The sequence below is a fragment of the Numida meleagris genome, chromosome 1, assembly GCF_002078875.1.
Source record: "Numida meleagris isolate 19003 breed g44 Domestic line chromosome 1, NumMel1.0, whole genome shotgun sequence".
NCBI lineage: Eukaryota > Metazoa > Chordata > Aves > Galliformes > Numididae > Numida > Numida meleagris.
In genome coordinates this window covers 141,670,426-141,684,125 of record NC_034409.1, presented here as the reverse complement: position 1 = coordinate 141,684,125, position 13,700 = coordinate 141,670,426, and the positions used below count along the sequence as shown (strand labels likewise).

The window sequence follows — 13,700 nt, the reverse complement described above, 5'->3', positions numbered from 1 at the left end:
AAGTGATTTTTGTGTGTGTGTGTGTGTGTGCATTTTTGTTGGGAAAAACACACCCTATTGAGAAACAGGAGATGAAACCATTTTCATAGGAAATTTCAGAAGGAAAGCATTCAGATGTTTCCCCGCTCCTGTAACTGAAGGCTTCGAGCAATTTTGCTGTGCTTGCATTAAAAGTTGCTAGTAACATTAATGTCATTTTTAGATTTGACACAAAGATTTTTCTTCCGTATCTTTATGCAACTACACAGCTTAAGATTTGTGTCTGAGCGCAGCGTAATTAAGGATGAAATGCTATCCCTATGCAGAAGTACAAATAGTCAGCACAGTTTGAGTTTCTCCATAGAATCGTAGAATCCTTAGAGTTGGAAGGGACCCTTGAAGGCCATCTCGTCCAGCTCCCCTGCAATGAACAGGGACGCGCACAGCTAGATCAGGTTTCCTAGGGGAAAGTGCTAACTTCTTCGGAAAAATAAACCACAGGCTTTTATGTTTTGGTTTTTATAGCTCTGCGTTGCCTTTTGGAATGCCAAGCAACTCTTCAGCCATCGCTGAGGTGCCCGCATTGGGAGCGCAGCGTCGTTGGGGCTGAGCAGCACGAGCGTCCCTCCGGAGGCACGCTGCCCCATATCGCTTCCCCCGGCGCTTGGGGGTCGCGGAGGCAGCGGGGACGTGTGTTTGGGATAAGTGGGAGTGCAATGGCCGGTGCTGGTTGCTGTCAGGGGGCCGGCACTGACCTCGGGTTAATCAGGGGTCACAACATTTGGGAAGTGCTATCTGCAGATTCACTCTTGAAAGGAGCGTGGCAAAAAAAGTTTGATAATGGTTTGTCAAGTGTATTAATTGCTGCTAATTATATTTGCGACTCTGTAGCTCCCGTTTCAAAGTTAATTTGGAACGAAGGGAAGGCCCACACTAATTATTTTACATGGTGATGGGCAACGTCGAGGAATTTCAATTGCTGCTCATCCAGTTCCCCTCAATTTGTTTTCCTGTTAGATGCTTGCTGCCAACAAGTCAGAGCGAAAAAACGGAACAGAAGGAGAATGATACCAGCGTGGGCTAAGCTTAGACAACAAATAAACAACCCCCCTAATTTTCGTAAGGGTTTTACATAGCAAACACATACCTAGTTGCTGTGCAGTGGTTTGGCACAGGCATAAATGAGTGTGATTATTCTGCAGAAGCCTACAAGCCAGGGTAGCTGGATTTCATGTGTCACAGTCCGGCATTGTCCCTTCTCACTCAGAGGACTCAAAGGGGACACGGGTCTCAGCGTAATGGAAATCGCAGGGGCTGTTTAGCGGTGTCTCCCCAAAGCTGGGAAAGGAGATACCAATAAAATCCAGTTCTCCCTTTGCCTTTAAGCAAACGGAAGATCCTTTCTGCTTGGAGCCCTCATCATTTTTTTTTCCTTCGGATCTCAGAGCCTTAAAATGTTACGCATCGGCGGAGCACCTGCATTCTAAATGTAATGGTCTTCAAAGCGTAATTGAGGGATATTCACTTTTGCAGGCAAATCAGCAGGGTTGGTATCGATCCATCTTTTTAGGGAGCCACAGTGCAGCAGAAGGTGATACTGGAGAGGGCCCCGTAAACCCTCGGAGCCTTCTGTCTAATTTGGCAGAAAAACACAGAATGTGGGACAACAAAAGAACGATCCGATTCCATAAGAAATCTTCATCCCTCCCACCTCCTTTTCACAAGACGGGGGGGGGGGGAAGAAAAAAAGAAAAAAAAAGACTTCATTTTTTCAGCTGCACACAATGATTTGGTGCTCACTCTTGCATTGAAACAGTTGCTGTCAGAACAGGCAGGAAACAGTTTTCTTTTAATTGCTGAAATCATTCGGAAGTGCTTCATGCGCGGCTTCTATGCAGCAGATGCTGTGCGTTAATTGGCCTGTGTAGGGCTGACCCAGGGTTCCTTGCAGCGGGCCCAATTTTAGGCAGAGGGTTTAAATAGCTTAGTTTTGGTTTTGTGTAACCTGGCGGACGTTAGGAGCGCGCTCACTCGCACGCAGGGTGTTTCGTGGTCTGCAGTTTCTAATGTCATGTGGGTTTCGAAACCCGTGTTTCCCTGGTAATGTACGAGCAGCAGGTAAGCTCTAAATACCATCCATCAGGAGCTAATTTTTTATCCAGATAACTCCAATGACTGATGAACCTGTCTTTTGTATGAACGTTCAGCGCAGGAGAAAGCCATATGCCCCTGGCACTGGTTCCTATGCGTTCTTTACAGTTCGTAGCGAGGAGACGAAGAAAAAACCAAACCCTTACATTTACACATCTCTCAGTTATTTAGCAGTTAGCACTTTCTGAAATAGCTCTGTTTTTTGCCAGTGAAAGGAGATTTGGGTCTCTTAAAGCAATCTGACTCCCACCACTCGCTTTCTTTATCAGGAATATTCCCGCACACCCTTAATAGGGAACCTTGTTTTGCTACTCCCCGTCTGTTCAAAACAGACCTCAGCCCATTAGAAGGTCCTCCCTTGTGTGGGAAGACCACAGCTGTTACTGTAAATCTCATCCAGTAACTGTATCACCCCCATTTTGTGGCTCTGAAGGATGAAATTGAGAAATGGAATACTGTGCAGTCATCCTTTACGTCTCCAATTTTAGGCCTTTGCACATCATTTTCATGCTTTTATTCCAAATCAAACGACATTAGTGAGCAACACCACCCCGCGCTAAATGCCTGGTGTCTGGGGCAGCCTCGGCGAGCTTTGTTTTTGGAGGCGTTAGGAACTGGGGGGCCCTCGGGCTTTTGTTGGCGGGGGATTTTGTGTTCTATTTTTTTTAATCCCTCTTTCCCCTCCTGCCCCTTCCCTCCCCCTGACTGCATCTTTCCAAATTGTCAAAATTTCTCTGAAAACAGCAACCCGGATGGTGGCAGAGTGCCTAAGATGGAGGACGCTCGGTTGTGCCTCCGGAGAGCGAGCCGGAGCTCGGGGCCGTTAGCAAACACAACTTTAAAAAGGTTGCTGTCGCTTTAAATCCCCGCGAATAAAGTGGATCTAACTTCTTATGGAGGATATTGGGGGCTTTAATCAGAAATAAGAAGTGGTTTAAATCATTAGCACAACAAAGCAAACTATAAGCTTGAAGATAAAAGTCTCAAGGGAAGGAGTCCTCTGAAAATAAATGGGACTTGATAGATTTCCATATCATTTATAACTTCCCTTAATTACACTTGGAAGACTTGCCAGTAAAACTGGAAAATTGGCAGCCTATATCCATTATAGTAATTTTGCCGACCATGGCAAGCAGCTGGCTTTACTGGATTTTATTTCCCATCACTCACAATTAATCATCAGCTGGAGATGTCTGAAACTCCTCAAAACGTGGCAATGCTGTGTGACATTCGGGCCTCCTTCACATGCTAAAATCTGCTGAGTAAATGGGCCGAGCTCCCCTCCCAGCGCTCATTTGGGCGCGAGGCGGGCTGCCGCCTAATGAGGGCCACTCGGAGCATCGGATGCGAACGTGAACCCTGACCCCGTGTCAAAGGAGAGGACGCAGCAAGCTGGATGAAAGATGCGGGATTCGGCTCCGCAAACTTTGCACCAATTAAGATGGGGCGCGGGGAAGTGCATCAGCGCCCATTGGGTTTATCAGAAAGACTTGTGGGGCCTGTGAGCAGTTTACACGCCTCGCTCTGAAGTCGCCCTGTCACAATGGTGAAGTCCGTGCCGGGTGACGCGCAGAAGTCTGAGAAAAGTGTTGTGCGCTCACGGAGATCCCTGGCAGCCGCGCCCTCGCCCTCTGTGCCTTTTGGCTTGGGGGGGCCTGTCCCTGGGTGCGCTTCCTCCGTACGCCCCTCCTGTAGGTGCAGCACTGCTGCTTCTCGGGTTCGGCTTCTCCTCCTCGTCCCGTATTGCTCAGCGGGGAAAGTGCTCGTCCGGAGGAGATTGAGCATGTCGCGCAGTCCCCAGAAAGAAAAGAAGGCCCATCTTTTTCACCCGGCTCCCATCAAGCGGGTTTTTGTTTGCTTTCCGTTTGCCTCTTTTGACAGATTCCAGTCATCGCTGAGGCCTCTCCGCGCTGAAATGTAGAGATGCCGGTTTGCGGTGATTTACCGCTCTCTGAAAGGAAGGAGTCACACAAAGGAAATACAGCCTTACCAACTGGCCTGATAAATCCTTAGATAAGTTGGAAAGCGAGAAATCGCGCACATCCATGCAGCTTTCCTTTACAGTCTAAATGACAGGCAGAAGGATATGTGCAATTATGCAATGAAAGAAATTGGACAATGCCCAAAAGGCTGAAAAAGAGAAGAGGCAGAGGCGAGTGCCTCGTTTTAGGATTTGTTGCCCCGCGACACAATGAGCGGAGCTGCAAAGGTTTCACATGAGAACAGTAATTAAACTTCTGGGCTTACGTGACACTTTCACCAAAGTAATTTGGAACAAATCGCGCATCGTCAGAAGTACTGACACAGCATTTTAACCCGTGCTGCGGACTCAGAGTGCCTCCTTCCTTCCAGTTAGTACAACTGTGGGATGTTTACTGGTTACTTGGCTATATAGTCTGTTGGCTGGGTGGATTATTTCCTTCCCAGACACCAATTCCTTTGTCATCAGCTCAGCGGGTATTATGTAAAACACAACATTTGTATTTTAGAGAAAGGTGGGAAACGGAAAAATGCGAATTCACAGACATCTCCATGCCGTGGCCACTCGTGCTTACTGGTATCTTACTGCTGTACTGCAGATCTGTGGAGACAACTCTGTACTTTCCCACTGAACTCCGTTCAGGCAGTTGTTACAGGACTCGTTGTGCCCCTGATGGAGGCATTGTGCTGTTTGACAACCTGAGTCACACTGGGCTCAAGAGAAGAGTTGCTTGTGCCCTTGAAATTACGCTCCTAAATTCAGATCCACGCTCCTTAACACCTCAGTCTTCGGCAACCACAGAGGCTGGGGTGGGGGGCACCTGGCTAGCTGAGTTTAACCAGAGGATGGCAGATGTATTTTCTGAAAGATTCTATACCAAACCAATGCAAAACAACATTCTTGTCTTCTCTTTTTTAAACTGAAATAGATATTCCTAGCTTCCTCTTAATGCTGCCTGGAAGTTCAGAGCAGACTGGAGAGAGGCTGAGCGGCGAGGCAGGGGGAGGAAGAGGGAGAGCAGGAAGGAAGGGAGCTGCTGGGGAGAGGCCCCGCACAGAGGAGCAGGTGTGCAAGAGGCAGACAAAGGCAGGGAGCGGGAACAGAGGGAAATAACCGGGGACAAAGCACGAGCCTTTGGCACTATCCCCCAAATCGATGCTGCTAATGACTTAAATGCTCACCTGAAGCTCGAGATGGCACTTCTGTAGTCAAAGTATTGGTTACCCTTCTGGATCTGGTTATTGCGCAGTGCTCCCGGAGCAAACGCATTCCGTCTTTACTCCAAAAAGCCTATCAGTCACACTGCTGTTGGAAAAATGGTACACCACCATCTCCGTGACGCGGCTGGGCGATCCCCGGCTTACACGAGGGGTAAATCCTGGGTCGTGCGTTTTTGCCCTCATCTGCAGGCAGCCCATGGACCGCTGTGAGCCCTGGGGCCTGGGTTTTGGTGGTGAGCACGCTCCCCGGGTGCCGCCACGTGCAGGGCCGGAGCCTCCCGCCCGCGCTCCCCAGGACGGGTGCCAAGAAACGTCTGGCTTCCCAACCAGGATTAGCATCCGCGGGATCCGTGCCAGGGAAGCAGAGCAGAGGCTCCGCAGCCAAAGCTGCGCAAATTAAATGTTGGTCTGGATTTAATTGATGTCGAGCCGCGGCGGATGTGAAACGCGAGCTGTGAAAGTTAGAGCTGAGTGCGTGAGATGGGCGAGGGGCCATCCAGGTTCGCTTGGGGTGATGACTTTCGGCAGGTGATTCCTTTTCCCCTGTCTTGCACCCAGTTTGCCAAAAGCAGCAGTGGTTCGTGTCGTGGCCGTACGTAACTGGATGACTTGACTTGCGCTGTGGAAGTCTTCTAGTGTTTAATGAAATAATCCCTTTATTTTCTAAAAGAATCATACGCACTTAGAGCATTTTAAATCCTCTCTCCTCATTTTGTACTGCTTTAATTCTACCAGGTTTCAGAAGGTCAAGAGATTTGTGTAATTGAAGCAATGAAAATGCAGAACAGTATGATCGCTGCTAAAACAGGCAAGGTAAGCTACCTTGGGTCACTTAAAACCGTATGCAACTTGTCAAATAGGATGGAATTTAAAAAGGAAGAAAGGAGGATTCCGGTTGTTAAGGAATTAAGTCTGATTGTTGTAAGTCTTTCGAAGTGAGGTGTCTTTAATTTTTAACATTTACATCTGCTGTGAATGCTGTTAAGCAGTTCCGAGCCGTAGATAGCACAGCAGGAAGTAGTTTTACTGGCTTTAGAAATTCATATAACTCTTCTTCTCCTAAATGATTTGTTTTCTACGATGTTACAATGCCAAGTTGAATTGAAAGGCGTCACAGACCATTTTTCCAAGTTCCCTGTTTCCAGAGAGCAACTAAAGAAGGGCGATCTCTTTGCTCGTTAATTCATTAATGGCAAACAATCTGATCTTACCAAACCGCTCAGAAGAAAGCACGGAAAGCAATTTTGTAGGAAGGTGAGAAGAGCCCTTTTTTTGATTATTGGCCATTCAATATGGAACCTAGATCGGCAGATGTGCCCAGCTTTGTGAGGCTGTGCACTGTGGTATCTTGCTGCTTGGGGGGGATCAGAAGAGCAGCCACTGAGCAGAAGCTGTCCTCTCACCGTATGCTGTGTTCCACCACGGCCCTCTGAGCACAGAACAGGGTAGGCTTGTATGATAGAGAGAAACCCCATCTGTATGGGGGGCTGTCAGCCCCCGGGCCTCCGAGCATTCCTGTGCTGGATTGTGACGCCCAGCCTGAAGCCATCACTTGGGCACGGCCCGATTCAGCCTTTGCACAGGGGGAGAGAGCAGAGCCATGAGGAGCTCTGGATTTTTTGTTCTCCTAATCTCACCTTTCCATCTCTGGCTGGGGACAGAACCCTCTGCTCTCCCTGAAGCAAGGCCATTTTGCTAAAGAGAATAATAAGAGTGATAATAGAAATATAAATTGCAAGGCTCATGAGCCCAGAGGGAGGCAGCAAGGAGCCTGACTCCAGGGCAGGCTAGGTTAAGCGCTGGCAAGATTTGCGGAGATCTGAGGATGGGTGTCTATGCCAAGGACTGTTTGTGTGTTTACAAGAAAGGATGATTTGGCACAGCACTGAAATTGTCACCAAGGCTTGGACCAGGGCTTGCCTCTCCCAGTACGTCTCATGCAAAATCGGGTCTTGAGGAAAAAAATGCAGGGGGGGGGGAGCGTATTTTCTCCTGTTGCTCTGACACTGGCACTTTGTTATTTTCTTTCATGCATTAATTCCTACCTAACTTATTTTCTCTCCTAGTACTGTATGGCGTTTATTTTTCAACTTTGCTTCTTTTGTTTAACCCCTTCTTGCTGCTCTTTGTCTCCACTGTTTTTAACCAGTGAGTAGTTGTGATTAACGTGCTACTGCCACCTTCCCTCCACTTCTTCCCTTTAACCTTTCCTTTCCCACCAAGGTGTGCTGCGTCCCAGTGACCTGTTCCTTGAAATCCTGCTTGCCCTTCTCCAACTAATAAATACTTCCTACAACTGTGCACATACAAATCCCATTTGGTGAATTAGTCCTTCAAAGTGAGATGTGGGCGGGCTGTATAGAAATGAACCTGCGAAACAGAAATGTTTGCACCACTCCGCAGTGCGAAGCCACGGCTCACAGTGCTAAAAGAGCTTGACCCCTCCGCAGGAATGGGATGTTTGGCACTGGCTGTTAGCCCGCTTTTTTATGCACTGAAATTGTGTTTTGAAACTCCGTTTGTTTGCCTTCAGCTGGAGGACGTCCATTTTCCTTCCCCGTCTGAATTCCTTTTCTGCATCGTTCCCCTTCCTGTTTATAGTTGTGAGCTACGTGGGTTTGTCCACTCCGAGCTCACCCCGTGCAGGTGGTTTAGCAGCGAGGGAGGGATGGGGAGCGAGCCGTGGCCACGCAGAGGAGCTCATGGCCACTGCCAGCACATGGCAGAAACCACCGGGGAGGCTGAGACATCAGTGAGCTACAGCGTGTGCTGAACTTCGGCTTTGTGAAGCAAGAAAAGAAAGAAGTGGAGTATCTCTCACACTGCTTTAATCTCCTAAAAGACGAGTCTCAGGAATTGGGTTGGCCGTGTAGGTATTGATTTAGAAAGAAAGCTCTTTTTGCTGTATCGTGTGAAGTTTTCGCCTGTCAACAGTATTCAGCTTCATTTCTTGGACAACACTGTGAATGTGTCTGTGCCACAGACCCAGAGCTACACCTACAGCTCACAGGGCTGCGGGCCATCACACTCAGACGTGGGTCGTCGTGCAGCCCCATCCGCCTGATTTGGGGCGTGCTGCGGGTTCCCTGTAGGAGCCTCAGTTAGCTTCAGGTGATTGAACCAGGTGAACTGCTGAACGAGGCTTCGTCCAACAACCTGGGTACCTCAGTGGGAGCTCTGCAAGCAAACTCTAAGACAGAGCTTCAAATATCTTCTGAAGCTCCGTGTGCTAAAAGGGAATGCAGGCGTTTCAGCATTTTATAGAGAAGATGAGGGACTGTATAGGACATACTGTACCGTATTCATTCAGAAAGAATTCATCTACCGATGTAGCTGCATTTATTTGACAACTGTAACCTTTTGCCAAGTTCAGTTACATTAAAGGGTTCCAACTCGGATTTGAATCAATTTCTCTCAGCAGTGTAGGGATTAAGGGAAACCCAGCTTCGTGGCTGCAGCCCTGAAACTCAGTAATACTTCCAGTCTATAATCCACGGAATACCAGAATATTGCACTGTAATGTCCAAGCATGAATGCTGAATACTCAAACCGTCTTCTAAAAGGATTAAAATTTTACTGTGAACTTAATGAGAGTGCCGATCTACACGCTGCAATTAATTCTGTTTCTGTGCTGTAGGTGAAAGCCGTGCACTGCAAAGCCGGTGATACTGTTGGAGAAGGCGATCTGCTGGTGGAACTGGAATGAAAGGTTGCCTTGCTACTGCTGAGTTAGCTCAACCTTGGTTATTTCCATCCACGAAGTAAAATCAGAGCAATTCAAGACAGACAACGGACCGTCCTACGCAGAGGATTTTATAGAGCCGTATTTATTGTATCAGTGGTTAAGACAGCAAACACAGATGTTAAACCTTGGCAACAGATCCCAGATTTTTACTTCCAGAAATACTTGTACATAACCTTTGTAATTCTTTGATTTTTCAGGATCAAGTAGAATCAATAAAATACCATTTCTGCTTTAAAACAGGAAAAGCTTCTTCTTAAAAAAGAAAACACAACAAAAGCCCGAAGCTGATTAATCTTCTCCATGGTAATATCACCGGTTTGAGGCCCCAGCCAAATTGTTCAGAATGGTTGATGGGAGTGACGAATTAACCACTGAATGGACTCAGCAGTTTCCTACACTCTGTGTAAGTGCTGAACAATTACTGCTTAAATTCTGGCCAAATCTATTGTAATATTTTGAAGCCGTTGTCCAGACTAGCTTTAAATTACAGGTTAGATGTTTTATTTTGCTACTGCAGACTTTCCCCATGTATTTTCACTTGCAGTTCTACGGGAATTTTCTCTTTTATTCAGACTCCGCACTCAAACGCCCTCCACTTTATCTTCTTTCATTTGGTCACTGGATACAGGGCCTTCCAGGCGTGGGCCTCAAGTCCCCTTAGCTGCCCCTCAGGCCAAGCACGCTGCCCTCTGAGCTCCTGCAGGCCAGGAGACCCATGTGTCTGACCTCTTGTTGTGCAGGGACTCCTTCTAAAGACTCAGTCAGGGATTGTTCGTAAAATCAGAGCTTTGAAGAAACTGAGGCAGAGACCCTGCAGCCTTTCCTAGGGCTGTCCTTGGTGCCATCTTGCCTCCTCCAGAATGGGCACAGCTCAGGCTCTGCAGGTTGCCCTGAACTAAAAAGTGTGATGAAAAGGTTTACAAAATGAATATTCTGCTTGAAAAGCATTTCAGAGTTTAATGTGCCTGCTGCAGAAGCACAACCTCTCACTCTGTTTTTCTACTTGAGCGGCAGCGGTGCCCATTACTAATGAAGTTCAGGCCGGTTCCTTACCCTGGCTCCCCGTGCTGATCTCTGGCCATCCCAGAGCTCCTGCCAGTGAAGCAGAAGTACAGTGCAGTTCTGAACAGTTCCCTTGGTACACTTCATTGTACTCTGGCTGCCTGCACGACACACATTCCCCGCTCACAGCCTTGTCCCTTCAGCAGCTTTCTATATTTGTACAGTGTCAACGTACCAAGCACTGCAGCTGAAGGAAATGAAAGGCACAGCAGTGCAACAACACAGCCACAATATCCTCGGATTGTACAGAAGCCAGCACAGTTGGTTGGGTCGTGAGGACAGTAGTCTTTAAATGTTGCAGCAATCACATACAGGTCCTTTTTGGATTTTTCTTTAATAACGTGATTAAGAATCTTTCCCCCCAGCAGGAAATTCAGTCTGCATACGACTGCAAGTTCTGCATTAAAGTGCTTGGCTCAACGTTGCCTTAATAGAGCTCACTGCAGCTGCAGCTGCTGCGGTGCAGTGGGCAGCTGAAGTCAGATTTGCTTTTCTGGCCCACAGCATCCAGATCCCAGTCACTCAGTGAACTGAAATGGCACCTAAAGCGCTCGCTTCCTTCGGATGCTAAATGAGACATACAATTTTAAATGTAATTCTCTTTAATAATTCTTTAATATTTCTTTACAGTATCTCATAAAACTAAACACATTTTAAAAATAATCATCTCCAGTTCAGAAAAAACATTGCATTATAAAGTAAGAATAGTCATCTTTAAAAATCTCTTCCCTTTATTTCTACAGCAATGTTGTATTTTTCCCGAAGCGCAGACTACCTGTGCGGTCATTTTTCCCCCACAGACATTTGCTTGCCGCTTGGTTTACATTCAGTAGCCTACCACGACAGGACAATATTAGACGTGAGGTGCATTTTACTTTGCTTGCAGGTACGATTTTTTTAAAATCAGTTTTAGCTATTAGTACAATAATGTCATTACTCCACCCAGCTTATGGAACACACGTGATAAATGTATCAGTTCGGGTAAGAAAGAATTAGTGTGTTCATCTGTCTTCCACTCACCTCGGCCATGCACTGAAGTGAAGGGGTAGGGGGCGGGAAAAACCTAAACCCTCCCACTGCTGTGCACAGACACAGTTATTTCAGGCATCACGCGAAACCAGTTAGGGCAGGTTAGTGGGGGCACAAGGCTGTGCCAGTCTCCAGGCCTACGGCACTGCAGCGCTAGAGCCAGCGTGCCCAGGTCTGGGAGGTTATGGGAGATGTGGGGATTTAAGAGACAGGCATTACGGGGTTTCTGGAAGGGCTGCCACGCAACACCTGCTTAGCACTGTCTTCGCAGGGCTGTGCCGGCTCAATCTCTGCTCTCTCGTAGAACGTAGGAGAGGCCGTGGGTCCCGGAGGAATCGTAATTGTCATGGTAGGGCAGCTGCACCCACTCAGGCTGGTAGGTGCTGGTGTTGTACACGAAGCACTCCATCACCCCGCTGCTGGCTGGCCGTACCTCGGCTGTGCCGCTCTTCCCCTCCCACTCCACCACCTCGATCCTCATCGTTGTACGCTGGTACATGTCCGGGCAGCCTTCGAATTCGTCGAGGAACTGCAGCATCTGGTCATCCACAGTGTAAATCTCCCCTGCGATGTGGTGTCCCGTGCCCGGGATGTTTAGCATGTAGGGGATGTTGTACTTCCCCGCGATCACCAGAGGGTATTTCTCTACCGTGCGGCCCCTTCCTTGGTACTTGGCTATCCCCTTGGCGGTGTTGATCATGTGCTTGTAGTTGGGCTGGCCCTTCTTAAGCGTGCCGTACACAAAGACACGAGCCATCGTACCTGCAAAAGCAGCTGAAGGACAAAGGCAGATGTTACGTATGAGACTGGCCTTCTCTAAGGAGAAGGTCTGATTTCTGGGTGCTGCTGTGCGAAGCCGGGAGTTATGGGTCCCTTCCAACTCGGGGTACTCTATGATTCTAAGGAAGCCACGCCAGCGGCCAACACAGTGCTGAGCTTCAAGCTTTCCTTGAGGTTTTTCTGCCTCTCTCATGATTAAATTGGAGCCGTGCTGCACAAAGTATGATGCCATGCTCAGTAACACACCAAAAGCAACCCAGGGAGCCATCCCAGTGATGGAAACAAATTCCAATTAGCACATCCTTCATGGAAGAAAACAATAACCAACCAACCAAAAAAATACCCAAACAAGAAAAAGTCACGGCTCAGTTCAGCTAAGCAAGCACCTTACTATATTGCTCTACTGCATTTATGGTTTAAGTAGCCCCAGCCAAGTCCAGGTAGTGTTAAGGCTGCAGAGGTGAAGCCAAAGGACAATCTTGCCCCTCCTTGGCAGAGGGGCTGGTTTTAATGCCTGTAGTGATGGACTTTTCCTCGTCCCCAGGTCTGTGCAGCCCAGCACAGCGTGTGCCTCCTCTTCACCATGGCAATATTCAGGATTTGAGAAACAACATTATATTCAGAGACAGAGGTGCCTGGTTTCACTTCAAGTATCTTGTTTCATGGTAAAATAAAGCGCAGTGGCATTAATCATCCCAAAGCAAATTAATGCATTCAAACTTGCCATCATGTTGTGCTGCATTTGCATACATTTGCTGGTGAGCATTTTTTTACGTTAGTAATACCAACTTGGTTACACTCTCAAAAAAATCCCAAGCGAACAGAAAAACAAACAGGAAAGCACAGTAAGCATGATGCTTGTAGCTGCAGCAAGCAAACACCGTGCAAACTGGGACATCACTCAGCCTGACCGCAGAGCTGCCTGTCCTGAAGGGGAATGAAAAGGCTGGAACACCAGCCCTGGAAAAACAAGTGCTGTGCTGCAGAATGAGATGGCCTGGCACGGGCTTGGGCTAAGTTCAACCTGTTGTAGGGCCGCTTCGGGGATACACTGAAGGCTTCCCGCAGCCCCAGCACCGGGTCTGGCTGGCTGGCTCTGGCTGCCGAACGCAGGCAGAGCTGGGGAGGCCACGTCCAGCCGAGCCAGGGCTGCTCGGAAGCTGCCGTTGCGAGCACAAGGAGGTGTTTGTCTCGCCTGTCCAGGGAAAGGGAAAAACAACATTTCTCTTTGGTGCTTTCAGTGACTCCCAGCTGACAGGCCTCCTTTGCTGACTTGATGAGGGCAGGCCAGGCGACAGTGTCGTCACGAGCACCTTTACCCCTCTTGTCCTGGTGAGCGGTGCCAACACTATTTCCATTTGTTTACCTTGGGGATGGCCTGGGAGGCGGGATCCTGTATTTCAGTGCTAACGAAACTGGAAGATCCATCCCGAAGTCTTTTTTAGATAAGCCCACGTGCCGAACCGCCTCTGCCTGCAGTCACTGTTTTGCACGTGGGCTAGCCACATCTTGAAAGCAACCCCTGAACAATTTTGTTCAACGTTTGTTTTGTCTAGGAGCATAAAACTCTCCAAATTGGTTTAAATGGGATAAAGGATTGGCCTTACTGAAAGGCAGAAAAGAAACCACCCATACCTTCGTAGCTCTTCCTTTGTTTTTCACACTCTGCCCTGTTCATCCCCAATCCTTCCCGCATGACAAATGATGGTTTTCCTGATTTTGCCCTCAGTCTGTCTCTGTTTCGCCCATCACA

General features: G+C 48.1%; 2 protein-coding genes across 6 annotated transcripts in view; one reads left to right on the top strand and one right to left on the bottom strand.

Annotated features, from left to right (window-relative positions):
• Window positions 1-9,313, top strand: part of PCCA (propionyl-CoA carboxylase alpha subunit) — a 273,195-nt gene extending 263,882 nt beyond the window's left edge. For both annotated transcript variants that reach the window (XM_021416023.1, XM_021416032.1), the window contains 2 exons: window positions 6,067-6,144; window positions 8,969-9,313. In XM_021416023.1, coding sequence (XP_021271698.1) covers window positions 6,067-6,144; window positions 8,969-9,037 — 147 coding nt within the window. In that variant the 3' untranslated portion in view covers window positions 9,038-9,313. The remainder of the gene's footprint in view (window positions 1-6,066; window positions 6,145-8,968) is intronic.
• The window catches only part of GGACT (gamma-glutamylamine cyclotransferase), a 30,134-nt gene continuing 27,156 nt past the window's right edge, over window positions 10,723-13,700 (bottom strand). For all 4 annotated transcript variants that reach the window (XM_021416042.1, XM_021416068.1, XM_021416053.1 and 1 more), the window contains exon 2: window positions 10,723-11,941. In XM_021416042.1, coding sequence (XP_021271717.1) covers window positions 11,451-11,941 — 491 coding nt within the window. In that variant the 3' untranslated portion in view covers window positions 10,723-11,450. The remainder of the gene's footprint in view (window positions 11,942-13,700) is intronic.